Source organism: Notolepis coatsorum, assembly GCF_963971535.1.
Source record: "Notolepis coatsorum genome assembly, chromosome: 8".
NCBI lineage: Eukaryota > Metazoa > Chordata > Actinopteri > Aulopiformes > Paralepididae > Notolepis > Notolepis coatsorum.
In genome coordinates this window covers 47,843,737-47,857,717 of record NC_140172.1, presented here as the reverse complement: position 1 = coordinate 47,857,717, position 13,981 = coordinate 47,843,737, and the positions used below count along the sequence as shown (strand labels likewise).

At 38.4% G+C, this 13,981-nt stretch overlaps 1 protein-coding gene across 4 annotated transcripts in view; it reads right to left on the bottom strand.

Annotated features, from left to right (window-relative positions):
• pds5b (PDS5 cohesin associated factor B) overlaps positions 1–13,981 on the bottom strand; it is a 132,930-nt gene that overhangs the window by 62,250 nt on the left and 56,699 nt on the right. For all 4 annotated transcript variants that reach the window (XM_084319889.1, XM_084319891.1, XM_084319890.1 and 1 more), the window contains exons 3-7: positions 12,059–12,262; positions 10,957–11,043; positions 8,928–9,025; positions 5,780–5,906; positions 691–771 (exon numbers count right to left, since the gene is read on the bottom strand). In XM_084319889.1, coding sequence (XP_084176015.1) covers positions 691–771; positions 5,780–5,906; positions 8,928–9,025; positions 10,957–11,043; positions 12,059–12,262 — 597 coding nt within the window. The remainder of the gene's footprint in view (positions 1–690; positions 772–5,779; positions 5,907–8,927; positions 9,026–10,956; positions 11,044–12,058; positions 12,263–13,981) is intronic.

The window sequence follows — 13,981 nt, the reverse complement described above, 5'->3', positions numbered from 1 at the left end:
AGAAAAAAAAATTTCATTCACGTATATATGTTTAAGGAAACCAACAAACAGTTATAATCTTACACATGCATGTGAAAAGATATGTAAAAATAAAAAAATAAAAATTTCATAAAGATTTATAATTTCGATCCCCCCCCCCCCCGATTTTTCTCATAGCTACGTGTAATCGATCGATTAATCACGCCCATCCCTAGACTCTATCCATTCACTATCTTTATATCACACACACCATGATGCAGACTCCATCCATTCACTATCTTTATATTACACACACCATGATGCAGACTCTATCCATTCACTATCTTTATATCACACACACCATGATGCAGACTCTATCCATTCACTATCTTTATATCACACACACACCATGATGCAGACTCTATTCATTCACTATCTTTATATCACACACAGACACACCATGATGCAGACTCTATTCATTCACTATCTTTATATCACACACACGCGGCAGGATGCAGACTCTATTCATTCACTATCTTTATATCACACACACACGGCAGGATGCAGACTATCCATTCACTATCTTTATATCACACACACGGCAGGATGCAGACTCTATCCATTCACGATCTTTATATCACACACACATGGTAGCTTAGCGCCTGCTCTCAATGGACACAACCTCATAATCACATGAAACCAAATCAGGCTGACAGGGGGTCATAGGCTCACATTAGTGATGTAGGGTTCAATGGCCTGAGCGGTCCTCTTCAGCAGGGCTTTGGCCAAGTCATACGCCTGCTTGTTCAGGTTCTAGACGGAGACAGAGAAGAGAAGAAATGTCAATGATGACGGCAACAACACAAATTGCTTCTCGACACTTCACACAAAAGGGTTACTTTACACAAAAGGGCTACTTTATTATGATTTTCTCTGCACACAATCTCAACACACATATTCCCAAACCGTTGACTCTTGTATAAAAACAACTCACGTTTGCAGAAAAATATAGTTCTATCAAGAGCCTTGTGAAATGCACTCTCAAGATCAACAGACATTGATCTGTAAGGTTACAAGTATCAGATCGTCTGATTAATTTTAAGAAACCCCTGAAGACCTACCTTTACTTGCAGGATTTTTCTTAATCCATCATAGACTATTTGGTGTTTTTCTATAGTGTGTGTGATCAAATTCATTTCCTTTTATTTGATATTGTGGAGTACTTTGTTACTCAAATGTATTGATTGTGCCGTCTAAATAAAGATGGAATCATTAAGCACTATGTTACTCAAATGTATTGATTGTACCGTCTAAATAAAGATTGAATCATTAAGCACTATGTTATTCAAATGTATTGATTGTGCCATCTCAATAAAGATGGAATCATTAAGCACTATGTTATTCAAATGTATTGATTGTACCGTCTAAATAAAGATGGAATCATTAAGCACTATGTTATTCAAATCAGGGTTCCCACAGACATTGCAAAATGGAATTCAAGGACTTTCAAGTACTTTCCTACGCACTATTTTTCATTTTAAAAGGGAATTTAAAAGGATACAATTCACTTTTAAATGCTATTTATTAGGGATGTCCCGATCACATTTTTTTGCTCCCGATCCGATCCCGATCATGTGATTTTGAGTATCTACCGATACCGATCTTTCCCGATCCGATCAAAAAAAAGAAAAAGAAAAAAGAAAAAAGAAAAAATATTTCTTTTTTCTTTTTTTTTATCCCAATTTCTCACATTACATTCACCCTGAATGTTGACGTTATCCAGGTGAAAAGTTAACTTCATTCAAGCGAGGCATTGCAATCCTTGACATAAATCATTTGATGTATAATTAAATCAAAGGAAATGGGTTTGTTTTGGCAAAATTCTTCTGCTCTGTGTGACAATAAATAAATGAATGATGATATGCAATTTAAAACCAAAACTAAGGCCTCAGTATGAGTTTAAGACGTGAACATGGTCATGTTTGTTGAATTAAAAAAAAAAGGGTAAAAAAAGAAAATAAATCCCGGATCGGGACATCCCTACTATTTATCCAATATTTATGGCTTAAAACCAATTTCCGACAATTAGTTACACTTTAAATAAAAATAATTATATTTCTTGATTCAGAACAATTTTATCATCGATGATCAAAACTTTCAATGCGAATGGTTGATTTGAATTCCAATGACTTTTTAAGCACCTTGCAAAATAAATGGGCTGTTTTCAAGGGATTCCAGGCCTTGACTTTTTTTCTTCAAAAATCAAGCACTTTAAGTACTTCAAGGACCTTGTGCGAACCCTGTCAAATGTATTGATTGTGCCGTCTAAATAAAGATGGAATCATTAAGCACTGTTACTCAAATGTATTGATTGTGCCGTATCAATAAAGATGGCATTACTATTGGGAATCACTCAGGTCCACTCTACCTCTTCTCACCTGCAGGGGTCTCACTAGGAGTTTGTGTGTAACTTAGCACTTGTCAAATCACTTCAATGTAGTGAGAAATCTCTGACACATACACACACCAGGGTTCCCAAAATGTTATTCAATGACTTTCAAGTACTTTTCCTAGCACTATTTTTCATTTTAAAAGGGCATTTAAAAGGATCCAATTCACTTTTAAATGTTGTTTTTATAGAAAAAAAATCGGATCCAATATTTATTGCTTAAAACAAATTTCCGACAATTAGTTACACTTCAAATAAAAAAAATATCAGAAATGTTTTATCATGGATGACCAAAACTTTGAATGCGAATGGTTGCACATGATTTTGCTGTTTTCAAGGAATTCCAGGCCTCAACTTTTTTTGGTAAAGATTCAAGGACTTTAAGCACTTCAAGGACCTTGTGCGAACCCTGACACACTGAATGGAGTACATGCCAGTGTGTACAGAAATATGTGTGTCTTTCTCCACTGATGTGATTCTGTATGACAGGTAGGCGAGTATGAGCAGACTCGTCTGATATTTTTACGTTTATTTATTTATTTAACCTTTAATTAACCATGGGGGTCTATAAATAACAAATTATTATTTACAATGACAGCCTGGCGAGAGAAGACCTCTCAAAGGGTTACGGGGAAAAGGGGATACAACATTTTATAGAATATATATATATATATATATATATATATATATATATATATATATATATATATATATATATATATATATATATATATATATATATATATTAAGGCTGTCAAAGTTAACGCGTTATTAACACACAATTCTTTTAACGCCACTATTTTTTTACCGCACGATTACCGTTTTTCTTTCATACAAATTAATTTTTTTTTTTAAATCAAGAAGATGCTGAAAAACTGATCCATGCCTTTATCTCAAGCCGACCTGACTACTGTAATGCACTCCTCACTGGCCTCCCAAAAAAAATAACAGAACGACTTCAACTCATTCAAAACTCGGCAGCTAGGCTACGAACTAGAACCAAGAGGAGAGACCACATCAGTCCAGTATTAGCTACCCTGCACTGGCTTCCGGTAACATTTATAATCGATTTCAAGGTCCTCCTCCTTATATACAAAGCACTAAATGGAACAGGACCAAGCTACATTGCAAATTCTCTAGTCAACTATGTGCCTTCTAGAACATTGAGATCATCTACTGGTCTATTGAAGGGGACGCAGCCTTCGCAAACTATGCACCAACGTTATGGAACACACTACCTATGGACATTAGGGAAGCTAGATCTCTAAATATCTTCAAAAATAAGCTAAAAATGTACCTCTTCACCATAGCCTTTTAATGCACTCCGCTGCTGATTGTACTGATTACACTATTTTACTCTGTCCATTCTATTTGACTCTTTTATGACTTTTATCACAGGTTCTAAACGGTCAGGTATCGAACTGTGTGAGTATCAAGCAGGAAGAAAGACTGTCAGGTTTTAAAACTGTGTGGGGGACCCAGGCCTAGAACTGCGCCCTGAGAGGGAGGTTCGAAGGGTCAGAGTGGGTATCAAACAGGAAGGAAGACTGTCTGGTTCTAAACTGTGGATATCAAACGGGGAAGGTAAAGACGGTTTTAAACTGTTAAACAGTCATTCAGAACTACCTTATTGCACTGCACTATTGCATCATTTTACTCTGGCCATTCTATATAACTTTTTTATTTACAGGTTCTAAACTGTATGTCTGCACTTTATGTGCTCATTTTATGTCCATTATATTCTACTATTTGATTGCACTGCACTATTTTACTCTGTCTATTCCATCTTATTCTTTTTATTATTGTCTATTTTAAAAACTGAATCAAACCATAAACAATGTGGCCTATTGGGATGTGAGATCCTAATGTGAAAAACTGTGAATTTATACGTCTGCACTTTATGTGCTCATTTTATGCCTGTCTTTTCTGTTGTAAAGCCATTTTTGTATGAAAGGTGCTATACAAATAAAGTGTATTATTATTATCCATGGATCGGGCCAAATCTCCTCTTTCCAATGGCAGAGTTAAATCTGGACTCAGTACCACCAGGTGCCCGTTACAGGGCAGCAAAGACCGTGAATGAAATCTACTGTAAGTACAGTTTTCTATAATGTCCATAGCTACGCCATTTTTCACCAGATTGCAACACGTTTTTTTTCCTAGACGTTCAGAGAAAGGTAAAGAAACAATATACGTTGTATTTTATGGAAATAACGTTCAGGTTTGTTCGGCCGTGAGATATAATCACGAACATAACGTTCAAAAATTATTTTTTTGAAAGCCCTGGGTCTCCTCTTTCTTAGGACTACAAACGCGAATGATGGCGTAATTTCCTCGCCTCTATATCATATGGTTTCCGGTGCAATGCACAGAGAATTCTATAAACTCATATTTCACTAATAACACTTAAAATCATTGGTAAACAAACGTAGTGCTGAAAATAAACACTTTGGCTGCTGTTTTTATAGAGTTAGGGTCTTTACTCTAGGGTCTTTACTTTACATTTGAAAAAGAAACAAAACATTAACGGAACGTAGGCCAAGTGCGTCCACATTTTTATAGGATTCTATCACATTTTCATAACAATAGCACCCTGCGCCGTTTTCATTGAGGTTTCTTACAAATTAACGATGCTTTATCTTGTCCTTTATATGCCGATTATCATTAGAATCTTAAATTGTACCATATGTCCCCCTTTAGACAACATATGTAATGCTACCAGCGCACTTTTGTTAAGATAATTAGTTGGCCATTCGCGGTCGCTATACCGAGGTTGCAGTAATAGTTTAACGCTGTTCAGATCACGTCGGAGAATATAGACCCATCCCAGTGACCTGCGACCTGTGCTAACGCTCTTGGGAAATGCAGTGTTGTAGTTCTCAACATTTTCAGCCTTTAATTTTAAACCAATGCTGCCATCTACTGACAACAAAAAAGTGTTGTCTAATCGTCACCTTGAGAGCTACTTCCGTATACAGCGCCGCCCCAAACCCATTCTAGAGATTCCCACTTTTTGCTGGGAGTGGGGCGTGGCCGTATTTGGTCCCAGACAATAAGAGTGGCTGCAATTGGTCACCGTGACGTTAATGAATAAGGACTGTATTGATCGATTTATGATGTGATATTAATCTCTGGGCCAGTACCGAGCCTGTCGGGCTTAAGGGGTTAAGGACATGATGTTACTGTATCTAACACCAGTTGTATTTTAAGCTAAAGTAAATTTGTATTATATTTGAGTTTTATTTATATTTATTTGCATGTTTTCTTATTGGTTTGAGGTGAAAGCGATGATGTTTTGTTAAAACGTCTCCATTCTTCATTTAAAAGCGGCTGTGCCAGCAGTGGAGCCCGAGCAGGCGGCCATGTAGATACCTTGTGTGCAGGAACCAGGTTGGTCAGCACGGTGTCCAGCAGCTCCTGGGAAACAGTGTCTCCCTCACAGATGATGGAGCTCATCAGGTCCACCATGTGCATGTGCACCTTCTGGTTGTGTCCGTTGCTGTGGAAACAACAAGTCTCAGCTCATTCTCATCTAATATCCCACAATGCAATATTGTATAATTCTATATTGTAATATACTAAATTATGTAAATTCTAGTAAAATTAATGGAAGAACAAATACAAATGTAAGGGGCTAGGGATCAATAAGCTAAGCTTCCCTCTACTCCTTTTTTTGGACATGTCTGCTAACCAAACACATTGCTCTTTTGTTTATAAATCCTGTTTTTTTCTTTGTTCTTTTTTAAATGTTTTTTTCCCCTTTAAGGATTTTTTTAAATTTGTTGTTAAGATTGTTTGGTCTGACGGATCAAGACACTGTGAGTTGTTTGAAGAAATAAGAAGAATAACATGTCCAAGAAATAAACTTTTTATTCATTCATTCATTCATTCATTCATTCATTCATTGCAGCAACTCGCCACAGGTGGGTGCGTTGGTGTGACATCGTGCCGTAAAGCCTCGTTTTCGGCTGTGACGATTGGCCACCGCGGCGTGGGGATGCTTTACGGCAGACGTCGACTGGAGTTCAACATTCTTGCGGAACGCTAGGGACGTTGTTATCACGACACTATATTGTAATATTACGATATTGTACCTTTTTTCAGTGGCAAAGGATGTAACCGACGGAAAACTTTGTTAACATCTGCAATAAAAACATCAGTTTTATCTGAAAATATAACGTTTTCAGTCTGTTCAATCGATTCCCCCACACGCCCACCCCTACTGAACGCCAATTTTCTTTTGTGCATGAGCCCTTTAGGGTTATATCACTAACAACAACTAGGGCTGACCTCGATTAGTTGGATAGTCGACTAATCGATCGAAAGGAGCCGTAATCTAATGCAAGAAAATTTAATTAAATTCTGTCGACTATCGCACATTTTGGCCAATCAAAGTCGACTATACAAATCCTTAGTCGGGGACAGGCCTACTAACAACCAACCAGGGGCATTAGCATATCACACTTCAGCACCAGAACACCTTCAAAACAGCAACCACACCATATTAGCTACATGGATTCTCAGTGGCCCTGACCAATGTGTCTGCTACATATTGACCAATCAGAAACTATATGGTTTGATCTGTATTACAAAAAGGAAGTAAAATATATGATCTAGATTGGAGTCGTATTGTAGTAAGAGCTGTAAAAGCCGTCTTAAACACACTGCCAGCTATTCCTTGTCTCATTCCACACACACAGCTGCACACAGCGTCCAGCTTACTGCAAACATTTAACACAGAGAGCCCAGCTTCCAGCTTTCCCCTCATAAAAAGCTTTGTGTCTGCACAGCCAGCCAGCCAACCCCCCCTCCCCCCTCACACACACACACACACACACGACAACCCCCCCCCCCTCCTCCTCCCCACCCACACACACACACCACAATTTGGTTCAAATGGCAAAATGCCATATTCTGTGCTGCAGAATTCAGCCCTCAAGGTTGTGATCAGCAGAGTGAAAGAGAGAGTGGTGGAGGAGAGGGGGAGGGGCGGGCACCAGATCCCCACAGCACTCTTTTATGAGGTAGCGACTGACTGAGGCAGAGTGATGTGTATAGTACAGTGTAATGAGGCAGTGATGTGTATAGTACAGTGTAATGAGGTATAGTGATGTGTATATAGTACAGTGTAATGAGGCAGTGATGTGTATAGTACAGTGTAATGAGGTATAGTGATGTGTATATAGTACAGTGTAATGAGGCAGTGATGTGTATAGTACAGTGTAATGAGGCAGAGTGATGTGTGTATAGTACAGTGTAATGAGGCAGTGATGTGTATAGTACAGTGTAATGAGGCAGTGATGTGTATAGTACAGTGTAATGAGGCAGAGTGATGTGTATAGTACAGTGTAATGAGGCAGTGATGTGTATAGTACAGTGTTATGAGGTACAGTGATGTGTATAGTACAGTGTAATGAGGCAGTGATGTGTATAGTACAGTGTAATGAGGCAGAGTGATGTGTGTATAGTACAGTGTAATGAGGCAGTGATGTGTATAGTACAGTGTAATGAGGCAGTGATGTGTATAGTACAGTGTAATGAGGCAGAGTGATGTGTATAGTACAGTGTAATGAGGCAGTGATGTGTATAGTACAGTGTTATGAGGTACAGTGATGTGTATAGTACAGTGTAATGAGGCAGAGTGATGTGTATAGTACAGTGTTATGAGGCAGTGATGTGTATAGTACAGTGTAATGAGGTACAGTGATGTGTATAGTACAGTGTAATGAGGCAGTGATGTGTATAGTACAGTGTAATGAGGTACAGTGATGTGTATAGTACAGTGTAATGAGGTACAGTGATGTGTATAGTACAGTGTAATGAGGTACAGTGATGTGTATAGTACAGTGTAATGAGGTACAGTGATGTGTGTATAGTACAGTGTAATGAGGCAGTGATGTGTATAGTACAGTGTAATGAGGTACAGTGATGTGTATAGTACAGTGTAATGAGGTATAGTGATGTGTATAGTACAGTGTAATGAGGTACAGTGATGTGTATAGTACAGTGTAATGAGGTATAGTGATGTGTATATAGTACAGTGTTATGAGGCAGAGTGATGTGAATATAGTACAGTGTTATGAAGCAGAGTGATCAATATTCCTATAAGAAAAGTTATGGTTAACTGAACTACCCCCCACACTTTTTTTAAGAACCCATCTATAAATATATATACAAAAATAAATAATAATAATTTATATATACCGTATATATATATACATATAGAGGGTGAGAGTGAGAGCGAGAGAAAAAGTGTGTGCAGTTCTCTCATAATGTAGCCTGAAGGGCTTCTGTGATGTCCTCACTTCTCCAAACAAATTATATGTTTTCCATATATTAGTCAAATGATTGAGGAAACCCAATCCAATTGGTTACATTTATTGAACATAGAACAACAACTCTAAATCAGTAGCTGAATCAGTGCAGTTGACACAAAGAAACATCAGCTATAGTCAAATACCTACAACATTTGGAATATTCAAATAACTGTGCCCACCGCCCCCCACACACAGGCACTTACTTGATGACCTGGAACAGTGTTCTGTAGAGCTGGGTGAAGATCTCGTTACTGTCCTCAAGCTCAAAGCAGATATTGTAGGACTTCACCCACGCTATGTTCTACAGAGAGAGGGGAGAGGAGGTTGGAGACTATGGGTTTGACAGTGTTTTACAATGTGTTTAACCCTAGATACACCACTGGATGTATTTGGAGAGGAGCAAGAAAGAAGAGTAATAAGCAACAAAAGGTGCATACGTCATTTGATAGAATGTCAACTCGCTGGAGACACCTCATTATTTGATTGCTTGGCAATAAACTTACAAGTCTGTGAACATTATGTTTTGATTGCTATGATACACTGTAATATTGCAACCGTGATGGTTAGTTTATTTAGTGCAAAGTTACTTCAGTCAACATAGACTAGTGTTTTGCACCACCATTAACCCTTTCACTGCCACACTACAGTAACCTGTTGTATTAAATTAATTGATTGATGTTTAACTTGTCCGTGTCGAGTCCTTTAGACTAGCCCCACCCGTTCATTGTAAATGATGCATGTAATTGTATTAAGGTTACTGCGTGTTGTAGCTATGTTAATAAATTCTGAATGGCATTAACGTTAGTTGGGTATGTTAGCTAGTATGATAGTCCAGACAAACAAAGCTATTTAGTTAGCTTGCTAGCTATCGTTGGTAATCAAAAGTTGTCTGTATTTAACGTTACCTCAGGATACCATTGTATTTAGTTGGTTAGCTATTTAGCTAATGTTGATAGCATTGAATAGCATCAACGCTAGCTACAACGAATTCTCACAAACTGGCATCGTAAAAAATAAATTATGGAGGCTTTTTAATCGTCAAGGTAAGAGAGGATTTGTCATAGTCAACTGAAGGCGTATGCTATGGAACGGTCTATGTGCTTGGCTGTCTAGGGCACACACCCGTGCCCGACTACGGCAATGACAACGGCTCGCACAAGGTTAGATGACACCGTTCCAAGGGACTTTTGACAACGAAAACAATGTCTATTGTCGTGAACCATTTTAAATTGGGGCATGTAGAGGAGTTTCGGGAATGAGTCAAATGTGCAGGTCCTCTTCTCAGACCTGTGGGGCAAGCACTGCACACGCATCATGCCGGCTAGCAAGCTAGCTAGCTACACGTCACGGCCCGTTGATACGATAGCTAACTAACGTTAACGTTACAAGCTCAAAAACCTTATAACTACTACTACTGTCGTGTCCATAAGTTCCCTGGCAGAATACTTTGTTTGTGAGGACAAAGGTATACAAAGAGGAGAGAACCATTTTAAATCGGGGCATGTTAGGAGTTTCATGAATGCCGGCTAGCTAGCTAGCTACTAACGTCATGTAAAAAACAATAACGTTATAAACTATACACAATATATACAACAAAACAATGATTTACATTAGTATTTACAGTGATTTAATATGCAGCGAAATAACGTTATACGATTTAAATTATAAATACAAATATGGTAACGTGGTTGTGGCTTTTACAAATAGTGGTTAGCTTTAGAGATAAATGGCTATGATCACCGGAGCACTAGTGTTGGGTGAAACAGATACTAGCCACAGATTCAGGGTCAGTTATTTTCCCATTGTACGAATTGTTAAGCTTATGGAATGTAAGGGAAATCTGATCCTAGGTCTGTGACTACAGGCAGGAGGCTATGCTGTGGTGACATCAGTCAGCAGCGCCAAATAGCAGTGTAGTTTCCCAGCGAACGAAAACAAAAACGTTGTTATTTTGCTACCTTTACGATTAATTGCGAATATTTTTCATGTTGAGCTATAGATTGTGGATAAATACGCACATAAAGGTACACCATGCCAACGTTAATGCTTTATTTATCTAAAACGAGCCGATTTAGAAATGGTCAATGGGGAAATACATTAAGTGGAACAGAGGGTGGAACAGGAAAAAACGAAAATTACGTAACCACTACACCTCCCTATTCATCTGCATTTCTCCCCCCCCTCCCCACCCATCAATAAGTGAAACTGAAATCCAATTGAAGCAACACATACCTCCAGCAAATAGAAGTATCTGTTGAACTGAGCACTCTTGGTGTCCTCCAGCCCCTTGAGCTGCCTGGTGATGAACATGAAGATATCCTGGAGAGGACACAGAGAAGCTGTCACCAAAAAGAAAGGGAAAAACAATCCTGGATGCAACACAGAAAACACTTCACCAAAGAGAAAACGCTGAACAAATGTGCCATCGTCAATTTCGCCCTACAATTGTGTGCGGTCTACGGCAGCGTTTCTCGAAACTGTTGTTGCTCTTGGGGAATGGGTAAACAGTTGTCCTTTTGTCTTACAGACCGGCAAGCAATAATAATAGGAAACCAGCGTAAGCAATCATAATAATAATTAAGGCTGAGACGATATGCCATTTGGAAGAATTGATAAATCGGGACCAAATTATCGATAAATGTCGATATTTTTATTAGTATAAAATTTAAAATGTGTTGTTGCCGGCATCTTTAGTTACCGATTTCCCCATTCAAAACTACAAGAGTGATCATTCTCATTTTATAGTCGGTGGTCTCTGGATGTGATGGAGGAGTGTACTGCATATTGAATGCACAGTGCAGAGTTGCAATTCAACTGAAATTTACATGAAATGGGGATGTTTTAACTAAAAGATGCCACAAGACCTAGTATTTTAGTATAGTATAAAGTATTTAAGATTTTATATATATATATATATATATATATATATATATATATATATATATATATATATATATATATATATAATATATATATACTTATATACAAAAAAATGTACATATGCAAACATATCGATATGTGACGCCACTTATCGATATCACGCAGTTATTGATATATATCGATAAGTGGTCTCAGCCTTAATAATAATAAAGATTATTATAATAATAATCAGAGCCCGCTTCCATTACAACTAATACTAGAAAAGGCAATAGTTCTTAGTCCAGGGACCGCTTAGCAACATCCCAGATACTGGCCGGGGGCCCCGGACCCGAACTTGGGAAACACTGGTCTATAGTACCGATCAATGTTGTCTGACTTTGCCGTTATAAGCTCTAAGTGGAGTAGGATGAGTGACAGCAGGTTGAAGTCCCGCCCAGTCAGCGGGCTCCGTTACCTTGAGTTTGTCCGGGGAGGTGTAGGGAGCCTCTGGGGCGTAGATCCTGAAGATGTCTGCCAGGCAGCAGGCCACCAGGAGGCGCACGTCCTTGTCCGGGTGTTTGAGGAAGAAGTCTGAGGCCAGGTGCAGCGCCAGGTTCAGGTACAACTCCTTCTCCTCCTCCGAGTCCTGGTCCATGTCCATGAAGGTCTTCACCACCATCTGCGAGAATAACTTATTATTATATATTTTTTTATAATTATTTTTTAAATAATACAATAATATAATATATATATATATATATATATATATATATATATATATATATATATATATATATATATATATATATATATATATATATACTGGTATATATATATATTATTTTTTTAACCATTTGGTTGCCGAAAACATAGAACTACGTTTCTGTCGCCCGATCGTTGAGTGCCGGAAACGTATATCTACGTTTTTCTCACGGTATTTATTTTATTCGCTATTGCCATTCATAATTCAGTGGGTCACCTTGTGCATACTGTTCTGAATGTGTCTGAGCTGGCAGACGGTCTTATACCGCCCTCTAACGCCTTCGGCCATTATTGCATCCTGTTAGAAACGGGTTAGTTTATTTTCTCTACCGAGCTGCGGCGTGGGGGCGGGTCCTAAACACTCCGGCAAAACACACGCTTGTAGGGATGGTTTGGACTACTGACCCCGCCTGCCCGTTGAAGTGCAATGCCCAACAACCTCTGTGGATAACTGGAATGGCGATGAGATAATTGGATTCTTTTTTTTGCAGTACATCAGAGAACAGGTAAGGACACTCTATATGAAAGCTTGCGTTGATCTGATATTTATTTCTAGCGCGATTGACGCTATCTGTGTTTTATGTGTATGGCTGTTTGCCGTTGGGTTGCAGGAGGGGGGGTAGGGGGCGCGCCGGTCTAAACCACATTTCATGCGTGCACGAAGAAGGATAATAATGATGGTGTAGCGTTGATTTCAGGAAGATCCGATAATCAGGCGAAAAATGACGTGTTTATTAAATTACACAAAAACGCTGTTTTAGCGTCTTTTGCCTGGAATTACTCAGAAGCAACCAAACTATATATATAAAAAACAACGTTTTTTGCACGTTGACCAGAAGAGACTCGACGGCGTTATTAGACCCATAGCTATACTATAAAATATAGGTTTAGCTCTACAAACTACAACTACGTTTACATGGGGTTAATGGACGGCAAGGCACTCAATGTGTTAATAAGAAATAATTATTTAAATAATAAACAATTATTTATCATCGTTAAATTTTTATCATTTACAATATTAATATGAATATACAAATGTTCTTTTAATAATAATTTAATAATAATTAAATTAATAAATTATTTATTAAATTAAATTCTTGTATTTCACAGAATTTAAATGGCAATACTCAAGTGTATAAAGCAAACCTTAAAAAGGTTTACGTTCAGAATTTCAGACCCCTAACTAGCCCCGTTTCCTTCTCACCAACGATGATGTCTTTTCTCATTAGCATCCATGCTGTTCTTCATACTGGATAGCCACAGCTCTGGCTCGTCAGCCATAATGCAAAGTCAAGGGGACCATGATCCACCCTGTACACGCCCTGAAGTAAACGCTTTAGCCTCCTCCACAATGCACCCAAGGTAGTAGGGAGTGGATGGTAGTCTCAGTGACTTTGCATTAGTTTAACTTTATGGCTGACTAGCCGGAGCTGCCGGTATCCAGTATAAAGAACAGCATGGATGGTAATGAGAAACTTCATTGGTAAGCACTAAGCAGGACATAGGTTGTTGCAATGACACAATTTCACCCTGGAGAAATATGACCAAGCTTATGGCAGTAGAGCTGCCTCCTTTGGGTAGGCAAAGTGCATTATTGATATCCTATATTGTGATGCAACTCAGTGCAATATCTGTG